Below are 15,419 nucleotides of genomic sequence, written 5' to 3' on the forward strand. Positions count from 1 at the left end.
ACCACTATAAAAATAATAGGCCACCACCTCTATTTTCCTTGTTCATATATGCATTGTGTGATATACACACTTACACTTGACTTGTAAAGAAATTGCTCCGTCACGTTCAGGAAAATAAATTTTAGGTAAGTGTGTCAACTAATCCTAAGAGTCAGATTTCCTTGCACAGAAACCAGCCCAAAGTACAGATAGCATGCCACAATTGGTTATGAAATCTCCTCAAAGCATCATGTAGCACCTCCTGCAGAACCAGGATGCAAAACAAGTCTACCATTTGTTGTACATATTGGCAGCCTGGCCCTGGAAAAAACAAAATGGCCCAACATACACACTCACACAAGGCAAAAATAGCCTTGCTTTCTTATGTTACATTCTAACCTTAGACTTCCAGGATTTCCATATATTCTGCTGACTACCAGCCACCATAACTGCACAGAAAATTCTGTACACTGCAGGATTGTCCAATGAACACTGCCTAGGATTAGATTGTTACTTAGAGTAGATTCACAGCCGTGCATTACTACACAGCCCTCTGATGTGTTTATGTGTGGATTATGCTTGTCATCACACAGCACCATTTATGAACTGCAGAAGTATTGTGGAGAGATATTGCATGTACTGCTTGCTTTGTGCTAACCCGACCTGCTTTAATCACACCCATTTGCCACCACAATCCCTTAAAATAAATTGATGTCAAATGATGTTATATCAAGAAAAGTACCTCCAAGAATATAGAGTACTTTACCCTGGGGGTGGGGGCAGAGTGCTGTTCCCCACACACCTCAAATTAAAAAGCAGAAGCTTACAGTGACTATTACCACTCCACAACAATATGCTGAGACTTCATGCCTACCTTTCACCACTGGTGAAGTACAGTCGTACCTCGGGTTACAGACGCTTCAGGTTACAGACTCCGCTAACCCAGAAATAGTACCTCAGGTTAAGAACTTTGCTTCAGGATGAAAACAGAAATCGTGCTCCGGCAGCACAAGGCCCCATTAGCTAAAGTGGTGCTTCAGGTTAAGAACAGTTTCAGGTTAAGAACGGACCTCCGGAACGAATTAAGTTCTTAACCCGAGGTACCACTGCACCTAGCATGCCATGCAGCTAGGTAGCAGCATGCCATGACTTTACCAGCCACTGAAACAGGAACCTTTAGTTTCTCTTCAAGTGCCCTAATAGATCTTAGCATGCTACCAGAAGCACATAATTGCAACACATTATACGTGGAGCTTGCCTTTGAAGACTTCCTAAAAACCTCAGAACACAGCTGCTTGACTATTAACTAAGAGTAGCCTTGGAAAGCCCCTCTTGCCAGTTTTGAAACAACTTCCCTGACTGCCAGCCCATTTCCAAGCACAATTCAAAGTGCACAATGTACAGTAAAGCCCTACCTTTGACCACAAGAATCTGCCTGTTTGTTAACCACCATCGGAGCCTTTGCCCTCTGAGGTGAGGCAGCTGGCTGTAGTACCCCAGCTTTGGAACACAAGCATTGCCTGGCTTTTACTCTTAGGTCTTGACAGTGTTGGGCAGAGACCTTTTTATCCTCCCAGACCTTTTTAAATGTCAGCTTACACATTTTTCTTCTGCTACTGTTTCAGTTTGTAGGTTTGGCTGCCATGCTGCTTTACTCTTTTAATTGGCTTCACTTGGCCGCGAGCTGCCCTGAAAGCTCTTGCTGAAGGGTAGGGCAGACATCTGCTATATGTACACAAAAACAAAATGTCTTTTCCTAAGAAGCGACAGCCTATCCTTCTGACTCAGGGCTTCCCCTTTGGCTGAGGCTGCCTTTGTTCTGCCATTCAAATTCAAAAAGGAGAAATTCTAGAGAAAAGAAATGAAGAAATACTAAAGTAGTGCCCTCCTTAAAGTCACTTCTGTTTGCTAGCCAAAGAAATGAAGCCCTTCAGTTCAGTGTAAGGCCTAAGGCCAGAATGGAGAACCTGTGGCCATCCAGATGTTGCTGGCTTCCAACTTCCACCAGCTCCTTCCAGCATGCCCAATGGTCAGGGATGTAGTTCACAACATCTGGAAGGTACCATGTGGGCTATCCCATTATTTTCCTTTGTTCTAAAGGGCAGGGCACTTGCCCATACAAACAGTCATTTGCCTGGACATGTAAGAAGAGCTATTATCTAAACTTTATAAGGCATGCTTCTGGAGCCACAAATTCAAAAACTTACAACATTTAAAAACAACCAAGGCTGCAAGCCAAGCCACACTTAGCAGAGAACAAGTTCAACTTAGCTCAGAGGGAAGGGCAGCAGAATCTTAACCATGTCTATGCAGAAGTAAGTCCTATTAAATTAAGTGAAGCTGACTCCCAGGTGAGTAAGGTTAGGACTTCAGTCTTCTTTCCAAGCAGCCATAGAACTTTAGCTGGTACCATAATTGGCTGGAAAGTTAGAGAAACAGCTAACGTCTCAGTAGTTGGCTTTTTAGCTGTCAGCTTCCACTAGTTAACTTTTAAAAACTTTTTTAAAATTACCATATAAACTGTTCTAAAAATGATTTTCAAAGTATAAGTTTAAAAGTTTTGTATAAGCTGAAACACAGCTTTCCCAGAGTTTTATCTGACACAGACCATTCTATGACTTAAAGGAACATTGTCATTCCATATAATAAAAACTTTGGAACTTCTTGTTTGAGAGACAGAGAGTAGTGTATCTTCTATGAGGAAAGGGTCAGATCCACTTTAACAGTCATGGAAAGCCTGGCTTGTTTTCAGGGTGCTAGGAATTGTGGCTGTGTTAGGTCAGCACTCTTAAACTACAGTTCCCAGTGGTATAATAGTGTTTTAAATGTATGCAGTGAATGTGACCATGATCTCTTAAAAACTGTAAGTCCCCAAGTTCCTTAATTCATGCTGGCATTAAAAAAAAAAAAATTCTATAGCTTTCTGTGAAACTAATATGGTTGATCAGCAATGGAAATAATTCACAATTCAAGCACAAAGCTTTCCCCAAAGAATCCTGGGAACTGTGGTTTGTTCAGGGTGCTGGGAATTGGAGATCTGTGGGGGGTCAACTACAGTTCCCATTATTCCTTTGAGGGGGGTAAATGTATGGTATGGGTGTGACTTGTCAGAAGGTCTTCATGCAGCAAACCTGGGACAGAATAGAGTTGGAAATTCATGGAATAGAACGGAAGCCACTGCTGCCACAGATGGACCACAGTGTTCTCAGTGGAAAACACGAGTTTTAGAAGAACAAAAGGATAAGAGGGACAAACAAGTACTGATGATCAGAGGTGAAGAGCTTCTCTGATTTCCTTAAAGGAAACAACCACCAAGATAGGTGGGGCAGGTTAGAACAGTTTACCAGAGGCTAGGATATGTTGATGCCGTTTTTTGTTGAAGTTGGCAAGCCTACAAAGAAGGGAGAGAGAAAACATACACAGGTCACAAAGTCACCCTAAAGATCACACACACACACACACACACTGCTTCCCACTTTGGGACCTAGATGCTTTTAACGAACAGATCCAAAGGACTACCAGCCCCACATATTCAAAAGTTATGAGCCTTGACATTAGCATGTAAAAATAATTATACTAAATAGCTGCAAATTGAGATAAACACCGAACACAGCTCTTTTGAACCAATTACATTCCGGGTGGCAATCTTTCTTCATGCATGCAAATATAAGCTTGGGAGTTTTGTTTCTTTTCAAATAAAAGCCGAGATCCTCATGATTTTAGGATTTAACAAAGCCAGTGAAAGCCCTAAACCACAACATCTGCAATAATATCATGATAGCTGCCAGCCCCATTGATTCCTTTTACTTGCTATTAGAGGAGAGGAGAGTTGTCAGCTCTCACAATAGGACAAGAAGCACAGCACACTTTACGAAGGGAACTTAAGACCCCTTCAGATGGCCTTTATATTTCATATTTATAATCATTTGTGCACATGATGCTATCAGAGCAGTCACATGTGATTCCAACTGCAATACTCTTTGAGCCTGCAAAAGTTTTGGGGATGCTCACACTCCTTCATTCCAAATCGGTGCGCATATCCCGTAACTTTCTGCAGAAACTCCATGGCTTTTTAACACCACAAATGTTCTGGTTTATTCTTCTCCTGCTTTTGCTATGCTATAGCCCCACTGGAGCGCAATAAAATTTGTGGCACTGGGTGAGCATCACAGAACAAGCCGACACACACACAGATTTACCACAGTCAAAAGCTGCCATATGGGGAACTTTCAAGGGACAACCAAGCAGCACCCGCTTCTACTACAGTTGCCCACAGCTGAACTAGGCCAATACCAAGCCAGAATGAAATGCAGCTAAGACCCTATTCAGACATTCTGCTTGTGTGTAAAATTGATCCCACCAAGCTCTGCTTCTCTGTTGCCGGACTTGTCACCTTCCAACTTGAGGAGGTGAAAGCTCTGATGCAGGAAGCCTTGCCTACTTCCCAGAAACCTGGTCATGCAGCACACTACTGTCACATTCACACCACACATTCAAAGTGCATGGCTTTCCCATGAAAAATCCTGGAAACTCTCGTTTGCTAAGGGTTTGGGGATTTGTAGCTCTGTGAGGGGTAAACTACAGTTCTGACGATTTGGGGGTGGGGAGAGGAAGCTAGGTATGGTGTTGAAGGTAGCTAAAATCCGACTTGAGACCTTTGCCCTCCATGAACAGCCAGGTAATGGTGGGGAGGGTGAGATTCAGAGGCTTGTCCCCCACTTGGGTATGTAGGTTTTACCTGTGAGCACAGCTCTTGAATAGGACTTATGTCTCTAACAGGGAGAACCTACGTGCTGAGAGTCCCTCCTCAACACATCTGCCTCCTGGGAAGAGCTCTTCCTTCAGGAAAAGGATCTGCAAGCTGTTCTCTGGAAACGCTCCCCCTCCCCTTGGTTAAGATCTCCCCCTGTCCGTTTGGGACTTGAGTCTGCTGAGGAATAAAAATAAAATTAATCCCCTTCTCTCTCCCAAGCGTTTTATCTCCTCTGGCCCTGGCTGATGGCTTTATAATCCTGACTAAATCCCTGTCACTCCCTCTCCTTTGCTCCCTTTGCCCTGCCCCCATTTCTTTTGAATCATGGGCAGAGAAACAACCAAGTCTCTCTCACAGGCAGGAAACATGGCTCTTTCCTTAAAGATGGGGAAGGGGGCAGCCCACACTGTCCCAAAAGCCATGGAACAAGGAAGAGTAATCCTGCTCTAGTTAGGCAAAACGCAGGTGAATCACCTCACAGACCTCACTTCCCTAGGGACAAGGTCACATTGGTCTTTCGAAGGAGAGGTGGGCCTTAAAGGAATACCTCCCCTTAAAAAAATACGGGGAAATTATTATATAACCTTTGTGATCCACCAGTTCAAAAAAATCCACCTTAGATTTACACTAGAATACAGCAAATGCAGGCCTATATTTCCCAACTTGGTCACAATAGACACAAACAAGAGAGGTGGTTTTTTTTGTGGGGGGGGGGGTGAGGACCCTAGCAACTGCTCAGATCTCCATAAAGAAAGCCATTTCATTCTTTCAGAACTGGGCCATAGCATACAATGATTTTTATTTAAAAACATACACATGGCAGGAAAAGAGGCACAAGAAGCAGCTGCAGCAACATTTGATTCCAAATGAAAATCGGAAACAATGCCTTATCTCTCAGAAATGAACATATCATTCCAGGGAAAACCATGACAGAGCTAAGGAAGCCCCCTTGGTTTTTAGAGTGGGGGCAAAAAGAGCTTTAGTATAGAAATGTAATAATAAAATAAAGCAAAACTTAATATCCGGTTCTCTGGCAGAGCATATCTGGATTAGGAAAAACAACCAGTCAGAGATGTATTAAATCTGACTTTGTTCTAACAGCCTAATAACCACACACGCACCCAGTACTGGCAATGGAAACTGAGGCCCAGGAGCACAACTTACTGACAAAGATCTCACTTCAAAGCTCTAGCTCTGCAGGTAAGAAGTCTAAGAGACTGGCCCAGATGGGAAAAGGCATCTTCTGTCTCTTTATATATAGCATAACACAGAGAGAAGAGTAAAAGCAGTTTTGCAGCTCATTCTGCTATCCCCAGTCCAAAGCCATAATGGTGTCATTGATAAAAAAGGAAGTTTCTATTACAGAGCCTTTTCTTACTGACTACTTGGCACCTTTCAAGGGGGATCTGTCATCATAGCAGTATTTCTTCTATTGTATTATTGACAAACTGGTTGATGCTTAAGTTCACCTTCTTCCAATGAAATAGAAAAAGAGCATAACATTCACCACCACTTCTCTCCGAGTTAAAGCAAGGAGCACTTATGGAACATATTCCCCTTTGTTCTAAAGTAAGGAATGAAAACTCCGTTCTCTCTGGTTCATAGGATTGCTACTTCCCAGCCTGGAGCAATCACAGACCAAGAACAGAAACCTACACTCCCGGAAATCCAGAGATTACTGTCAAGGTTGTGTCATCTCCCCCAATTCCATTCACACACAGAAAAGAAGATAATTCAGCATCCTGACAATGTCAGCTTTTCCCCTTTCTTTTTTACAAGATTGTTTTTCATCTTTAAGTAACAAATTGTGTATGTGCGTGTGTAATGTCCAGTAAAGTTTTCAAAAGCCAGGAAAAGGTTCCATTAGCAGCCAGGGAATGGGGCGTCAGTACATTGCAGAGTTCACTGCATTCCCCCTTGACTTGCAGAAGCAAAAAAAAAAAATTATGCAAACTGAGATAATAGGTGCAAGTTTGCATAATTTGTGCAAGTTACAGAATTCAGGTTGCTTCAGTGCACTTAAAAAAAAAACAACTTAAGGAAGAGCACACACAATCCAGAGAACTGCCCTCTTGATACAATTTTTATTCCTATTTTACAAGTGGGGACATCACAGTTAGCAGCCTCCAAGGGCTCTCGTGGCCCCTCATACAGGAATAGATTTATTGTGGCACAGCAGAAGGGCTTTGTTAGTAGGTGATGGCATAATATGCTGGAGGATGGAACAAGTGCCAACAATGCCTTTATATGGTCTACACAGGACGAACAGGACGAATTTACACAAAAGAATGAATGGGCACAACCCTGGCATTAAACAACTCAATATATTTAAAAACTCAAAAACAGAGGAATATTTTACTGCAGGACATTTTGATGCTGACCCAGAAGTCACCATTATTTGAAAACCATGGTACAAAGGAAGACAGCAGAAGGCACCAGCATGAAACTGATGCGCCAAGGTTCATCAGCAAATTTGATTCTACTGATTTAGGTCTTCATCAAGACCGTGGGTTTTTCTCCCATTATGGACATTACGTTACCTAGCAGAGTTGGGAAATAGCATACCAATTACTACCACTGGTAATAGACTATTTTGTATCAGTTTGAACTTCACTTACAGATGACACAGGCTTGCAATCTCTCTCAAGGTCCCATTCCTGCCCCCTGCTGCCTTCTCTGTATTGTATATGAATTTGTTGCACCTCTGTGTGTAACACCTCATGGACTTGCACCCACCAAAAACAGTAGCCATGTTATCCTTTCTGATATCCCAAGACTCTCGCCCTTCATTGGTTTTGCCACAATAGACTTGCATAGTTATTGTTCTGGAATTCGCAGCAGAAAAGGGTAGTGACATCTCTTCTGATATGACAAGGCCACAGGCCCTTCATTTCCTTATGTTGCAGCCTGGTATTAGTTTCTAGCATTAGACAAGTTCTAGTTAAGTTTCAAAGTCGTTCAGATATTTCAGCTCAGCAGTGCTACTGCCCCTCAACAGTGTTGGGGTGTGTGTGTGTGTGTGTGTGTGTGTGTGTGTGTGTAGAAAACAAGGTATGCCTGTGAAACCTGAAGTTTGACTTCATCTGTTTGACATTTCTATTTAACCTGTGTCACTTGAACTGGAAAAATAAGCCAGATAAGCGTTCTATATTCTCTCTTATCGGAGGCATAACAAAGGTTTCAAGCTAGGACCAGCCCCACCCATTGAAGACTCTTGCCATAACCCCCCTCACTGGATTCTCAGCCTTATCTTCCCGACTGAGTTTCTCTCTTCCCAGTTCTGTCTGCTGCCACTTATCTCCAATCACATGGCCACAGCTCAATCCCAGGTCATATGAAGTGTGAAATCATTACTGCCTGCTCATAAGCAGAACCTATTGTAAACCACTTTGAGGTATTTTTTATTTTATTTTTTACAGTCTAGCAATATATAAATTTTATGAAACAGTCTAGCAATATATTGTATACAGTCTAGCAATATATAAATTTTATGAAACAATAAACAAGCAAAGTAACTTTTGGTGCCACTTGCTACTTCCCTCCACCAGATTGGAATAGTTTACAGAAAAATGGGCAAGATGTATCTAGGAGTTATTTCTCATTCAAGGGGGACACAGTATCTATCCCCCTCAGAAGATTTTTGTGGTCGAATGACTTTTGCACTACAAGCTTCGGCAATATTTCAACTGAACTTGTCACAATCCCTCAAACTTCTTTTTCTGGCTTAAAATAAAAATGAAAACTGAATCTGACACGATTTTGTAGAATATGGGCAAACACCATTTTCTCATGACCAAATTGCAGCAGCCAGCCCTTCGTACATTTCAAATTCAGGGACACTGGCAGTGTATCTCCAGGCAGTGCTGAGCACGTCTCTCTCTACTAGTCACTAGTCCGCTTTTGGCATCTTGCCAGCCTTCTTTCTGGCTAAGCTCTACATTTCATAACTCTGCAAGAGCAAGGAGAGAGGGCATGGTGGCACAGCCACAATTTCCACAGCATACTTCCTCGACAATTAGGCAACCGGTTAGTCCCAACAGGCAAGGAGCTCTTGTTGCGCTGGAAAGTGGGAGATGAAATAGAATCAAACTCTGCACCCAAAACAAGCACAAACATAACGTGCCCCTTTCCATTATTGTCATTTACATGGTGTAAGAGAAAACAACGGGTTTTGAACCAGGCCTTTCCACCAGCTTTGAAAGGAGGAGCATGTCTAGGCCCTTACTTAGCCTGGCACACATTGAACTAGTTAACACCTTCTGGCAATAAAATATGTGAGGAATTAACCTGCGCTGAGGGTCCCACCTTGTTAAGATCACACTATGTGCAGCCCCTTCACATGTGCAAGCGACTCTGCAAGGATTGTGCACTTTACAAGAATCGCAGCGAAACTCTCATTGCAAGCTAGCTTTGTGTATTATATATACAGCTGAAAGGTTAATTTAGGAAACTGGCTTACTTGTCTAAGAAAAAGTCACGTTCTGAGAGAATGTGCATTATGTTCTGTCTACAGTGACCCAAAAGTATGAATGGATGAACACTCTTTTTCGAATAAGGGCTCCTCCACAGCAGCTATAAGTCCCTGAGGGTTATGTTACAGGTTATATGAATTTAGTAGCTAAGCCCAAAATGCTGATCCCTTTCAAGACATCTTGCACAGCCATGTCCTGGGGCACATGTTTTAGTGGAAAGTCTGTGCGCATGGGTGGGGAAAGAGAGCGAGGAGTGTCACATGGAGGGAAACCAAAAGGAGGAAGTGACTAACTCCAGTTTTCTTCATGCAACATGTGGGGGGAGGTGAGGCAAAGGAGACCCCCAACTCCTTCCAAGAATCATCTTCTCAAATCTGCCCCTCCATTAATTCTCTTCAAACTTCAGGAAACGACTCCTTTCCCATTGCCTCCCAGCCAGCTTTTCACATTGCTCTGTTGTTTTTAACACGCACATCGAAACTGTGCACACACAAATGCATATTCAACTGCCCCACCTTACAAGTACATGTGCCAAGGATTTGACAGTTGCTGTAGCTCCCAAATGCAGCCTGTGCAAGCTGAAATAAACGTATGTGCTGCTGTGTAGCATTTACAACAGTGCCTAGTCTCACAACCCTTTGCTTCTGCTGTCAGGTGGAAGCAAATTCACCTTTCTGGTCCCTCTGTCAGGTAAAGCTTATAACCTGCTGCTGCTATTGGACTGTAATCCTCCTCTCTTCCCACCAAACCTCACCCCCCACTTTTGAAAAACTTCATTTCTACTTCAAAATAAGTTTAAGCACTTCTGCTCCCACAGTGTGGACAGCAGATCCACTCAACCTACTTCTGCTTGTGGGGAATACAACCAGCAAGGAGTGGGACAGCAGGTGCAGCTGAATTATATTATGGTGAGCTACATTTATAACCTTCAAGGAACTCAAGGAAGTACATACGACTCCTCCCCTCTTCCACGAATCATTTATTATAGGGTCACAAACCGGCTAACCCCTCTCTCCATTTTAATCCCCACAACAACCCTAAGAGGTAGGCTAGGCTTAAAAACAGTGACTGGTCCAAGGTCACCCAGTGAGTCTCATGGGCAAATGGGGATCTGAATCTGGGTCAAAGTCCAACGCTGTACCCACTACACAGGATCCCTCACTATATAGACCCTCTCATCTCCAAAATAGACTTGCCCTCTTTGGTTTCGCCCCCCTGGTGGGGCTTCGCCCTTTGCTTTCCCGCTGCCAATACCTTCCCGAAGCCCGATCCCCTCCCTGTTTACTCGGGAGTAAGCTCGGCGGCGCTCAATGGACCCTGCGAGGAGGAGAAGGAAAGGAGGCTCCCCACTCACCGACTTCAGTTGCTCCAGCCGGTCCTTCATTTTGGACAGGTGTTGCTGTGGCTCCTCCTCCTTCTGCTGCTCTCTCCAGGTGAAGCCGGGATCCCCGCCGAAACTCCGCACGGGGAGGAGGGCTTCTCCAGGAAGTGGAGTCCCAGCCCAGAGGGAAGGTTCCTCTTCCTCCTCCTCCTCGCCCCGATCGCTAGCAGGGACGCGCGGGTTTCATCCGTGCAAAGGCTGGGAGGGACACACACCACGCACGCTCACATCCCTTCCTCCCGCGAAGCTAAATCTGTCTCTCCCCCGCCCCCCTGTGTGTGCGTCTGATCCTCAGGCGCTGAGCTGGCCGCAGCTGCTAATCCGCCGCGACATACGCGGAGGGGAGGCAAGAGGGGAGGGGACGGGAGCAGAGGCGCCGCCCACTTTTACCTGGGCAGAAATCGCTCTTAAAGAGACATCTTCGCACACCCTCCCTTTCTTTGTTTTTAACATATTTTTAATTAAAGATTTCTTGGTTTACAAAAGGATGTGCAATGTCTCTTTTTTCAAGTGACATTTTCTCCATATCAGTTTCATTCGGTACGCAACTGAGACCCTACCATAGCTGTCAACTTTCCCCTTTTCTTGCGAGGAATCCTATTCGGAATAAGGGGATTTCCCTTAAAAAATGGGAAAAGTTGACAGCAATGGACCCTACCTGCCTGCAGACTGTCTCTTCAGAGTGGTGCATGCTCTGGTTATCTCCCGCCTGGACTACTGCAATGCGCTCTACGTGGGGCTACCTTTGAAGGCGACCCGGAAACTGCAACTAATCCAGAATGCGGCAATAGACTGGGGACTGGAAGTGGCCGCCAAGACCACATAACACTGGTTTTGAAAGAGCTACATTGGCTCCCACTACGTTTCCGAGCACAATACAAAGTGTTGGTGCTGACCTTTAAAGCCCTAAACGGCCTCAGCCCAGTATATCTGAAGGAGCATGTCCCCCCCCCCCATTGTTCTGCCCGGACACTGAGGTCCAGCACCAAGGGCCTTCTGGTGGTCCCCTCACTGTGAGAAGCCAAGTTACAGGGAACCAGGCAGAGGGACTTCTCGGTAGTGGTGCCTGCCCTGTGGAACGCCCTCCTACCAGATGTCATGGAAATAAACAACTATCTGACTTTTAGAGACATCTGAAGGCAGCCCTGTTTAGGAAAGCTTTTAATATTTGATGAATTATTGTATTTTAATGTTTTGTTAGAAGCCGCCCAGAGTGGCTGGGGAAATCCAGCCAGATGGGCGGGGTATAAATAACATAATAATAATAATAATAATAATAATAATAATAATAATAATAATATAATTTGTTGAGACATTAGTGTTATATTAGGAAGAAAAGGGGGAAAGAGGTGGAGGGGGCCATGGTGAGTGGGGGTGGGGTGGAGATGCTTCTATTCTACTTAATGTATGTGAGGGGTTTTGTGTCAGCATCTTACCATTAGCTTGTGTTCTTTTGGTGGTGAGAGAGGTTGGAGTTGGCCTAGGGTGTGGTTGTTTGTGATTGGCTGTGGTCAACTTTGTTTTCATGTGTGAGTGGGGGGTGGGGTGGGCATTTTTGAATAAGGTTAACCATATTGATTCATATGCTGTTGGTGGATTCTTGTCTTTGTCTTGTTGGGCTGTGTATGTGATAAAGGGAAGCCATACCGGGGTGAAGGTATGATCCCTCCACACTGCAAAATTAAACTTCGTTGGGACTGCCAGGCTGGGGAAATTGTTAGAAAGCTGAAAATTCTTAGACAAACAATTACACAGTATGCAAATAATTTGCCTTGAGGCCTTGATAAAAAATCAGGATGCTTACAAGTTTCAGGAAACGTGCAAATTACTATAATTAGATGATGATGCGAAATAACTATGTAGAAATCAGGCATCAAGATTCCTCTGCAGATACCTCTGAAAAGCAGTTTCATTTTTTAATATGTGATTTGGTAGACACAGGGTTGACCTGACAAGATTTAAGTTTTAGCTTAGGTGTAAATGGAGATAATCACATAAACATTTTGTGCTGATCCCCATTCACAGAAAAGGTGGGATGGGACAGAGTTGTATTGATCTGGGGGAAATGCAGAAAGATAAAAGAATATAGGCAATGGGGCTTGCACCTGGTAGACTGTTCCTCTCTGATGAAGCCATACTGTGCAATAAGTCACAAAAAAGAATATGTAAATGGCAGTATATGAAATAAAACAAGCAGTGTGAAGAACGCTCTCTAGCAGTAGGCACACTTAGGGATACTGTAAACAAGGGGTAAGCAGTGCAGGGCTTCCAAATGTTGCTGGACTGCCTCTCCTATCATTCATGAGAATTAGCCAGGTTGGCAGGGGCTGATGCGAGTTCTTTTATATATGTATAAATGTTATTTTCTAGTTTTTACAATATAACAAATACACACCTTGCAAACACAAATTTTGAATACAATTCCATATTTTACTTCTCCCCCCCCTTGTGGTTCCTTTTCTACCTTAGATTTTTAACACTGCATATTCCAATTTACTCCATTTTTAAGTTCTTTTCCCTTTTAATTTAGTAATATTTTTAATTGCTTGTTTTAAATTAATCCTACTAATGAACTTACTTGCATGACAGAACTTTTCAGATATTCTACAAATTTTCCCCTTTCTTTAATAATCCCCCCTCTTGGTTTCTTTTTACTTGTCAGGTTATCTTAAACATTTTCTTCAATTCATTATAAATCATTTCCCAGAAAACTTTTGTTCTTTTACAGGACCACCACATATGATAGAAATTACCTTCCTTTTCTTTACACTTCCAACATGAATTTGATTTTGATTTACAAATTTTTGCAAGTCTACAAGGAGTTAAATACTCATAAAGTTTTCTTTCAATGTGTAACATGCTGTAAAACAGGCACAGGCAAACTTGGCCCTCCAGATGTTTTGGGACTACAACTCCCATGATCCCTAGCTAACAAGACCTGTGGTCAGGGATTATGAGAATTGTAGTCCCAAAACATCTGGAGGGCCAAGTTTGCCTATGACTGCTGTAAAACATGCTGTGAATTTTAAATCTACATTCCACAACTTTTCCCACGCAGCCATTTCAATATTATAACCAATATCCCTTGCCCAGTGGATTTGATGCAAGTTCTATTCCAGAAACATCTAGAAGTTGCCACACTATGGCCAGTGTAAAGATGTCAACAAACTTGGGAAACTTGGGTCCAAATGTCTGCAAGGTACATTCTAAAGGTTCAGCACTGTACTTTTCCTGTAAAATGGGGATAATAAGGATACACGTCATGGAGCTTTTGCATGGCTAAGCGGGAACATAAATTGCTTCTTGCGGATAAGACTATAAATAGTAACCCAGTACAGAATTTCTGCATAACATCCTGTCTTGTAACTTCCCATTTGAGGCTGAGAGCCTCCTCAGAACTTCCCACACTGATATTCCTATTCCTTACAGCAGGAATGGACAGCGGTGTAATTAGGGATCAAATCATTCTTATGAGGCCATTCTTTTTAACCACACCTTGATTAAAATTTGGTCGAGATGACAGGCAAATGCACTTTGAGAGGCAGATTCACACGCTTTCAGCTGGCAATCCCTGTTGTCAGACAACAGATAGTTAACATTTATGGGCTACCTCACTCTCTTACACAATTAACCCTTCCTTGAGTAAAAGTCACCAGTAGTAAGGAAACTATTCTTTTGGAGGTTGTTGTGTGGGATGACCAGATGGGCTCAAAGATGTGCTCATTTCAAGGACTGATTGATTAAAGCTATCAATCTCACCATTAAAATAATGGCCTGCATTGTTGAAAAGTTTTCTATGTTTGAAGAGAATTTTATTTGAAGCACATTGTGTTCTGAATTCTTTGAACAAACATTTCCTCGTTTGTATTTCACAATCTCTTAGATTTTCAACCAGGATGAGGGAGTACCGACCTAGCTTTTAAGAAAAGAAGCCATATAGAATCCTTGGAAGTCTATAAAGTTTGAATAAAGAAGAGAGCCATTGTATTAGAATGGTACTCCTTTCACAGAGCCAAGAAAGAAATTGTGGAATCCAGAAGCACAACATTCCATCGCTGGCTGACAAATACTTTGTATAACTTTTGAGTAAAGATGCCATTTTAGTTGTCTGTGATGCTAACTATTTCACTGCTGATCATTTTAGCAGTGATCTTGCCATCTTCCCTGTAGCCTTTTGTAAGAGTATTAATAGGAAACATGTATACTGCATTTTTTTAGAGATTTCAGAATGCTTTCTGCCCAAAATCTTAGTAATCTTTATGACAATCTCATCAGGCATGCCAGAGTTCTCATAATGGAGCCTTCCTGGGGCTACCTAATGTTTACTATTAAGGTGAGATTTTAACAATAGTCTCCCCAGCTCATGTTTATAGCCACTATCAAACACACCTTTTGAAAATTCATATGAAGACATATTCAGTAGGTGAAGTTTCCCCTCATTGTTGTATCTGCATATCATGAAAAGCTCCACCTGCTGGATTTATCGACAGGTGTTAAAATGGTCAATAGACTTGCCAGGGGGAAAGTGGATAATTCTAACCTCCATCCCACCTCATGTCTGTTTATTCTTATACTGAAAGGTGTTCCCCACCCCTTTCCAGGTACCAACTGAGCCAGTTCTCTGCAGCTACAGTACTGAGATCTACAATATATTCTAACTTGGACAATGCCTAACTGAATGCCACACGTACAGTTTAAAAAATCTGCAGTCATCCTAATATCTAAGATGTGGAGAAACAGCAAACCTGACATTAGCAGGCAACAATAAAGTTTTGGGTGAGTGTGCATAATCAAAATTTGCTGTTTGATGTACCAGTTATGGGCATGAAGCTAG

The 15,419-nt window shown here is 42.8% G+C and overlaps 1 protein-coding gene across 1 annotated transcript in view; it reads right to left on the reverse strand.

The window, feature by feature from the left end:
* STX3 (syntaxin 3) overlaps positions 1 to 10,765 on the reverse strand; it is a 35,795-nt gene extending 25,030 nt beyond the window's left edge. Inside the window, 1 exon segment of the mRNA XM_083700572.1 lies at positions 10,559 to 10,765. Within this exon segment, the coding sequence (XP_083556698.1) occupies positions 10,559 to 10,588 (30 nt within the window). The 5' untranslated portion in view covers positions 10,589 to 10,765.
* Between the last annotated feature and the right edge of the window lie 4,654 nt (positions 10,766 to 15,419).

The sequence above is a fragment of the Podarcis gaigeae genome (genome assembly GCF_964106915.1).
Source record: "Podarcis gaigeae genome assembly, chromosome: 1".
Taxonomy (NCBI): Eukaryota; Metazoa; Chordata; class Lepidosauria; order Squamata; family Lacertidae; genus Podarcis; species Podarcis gaigeae.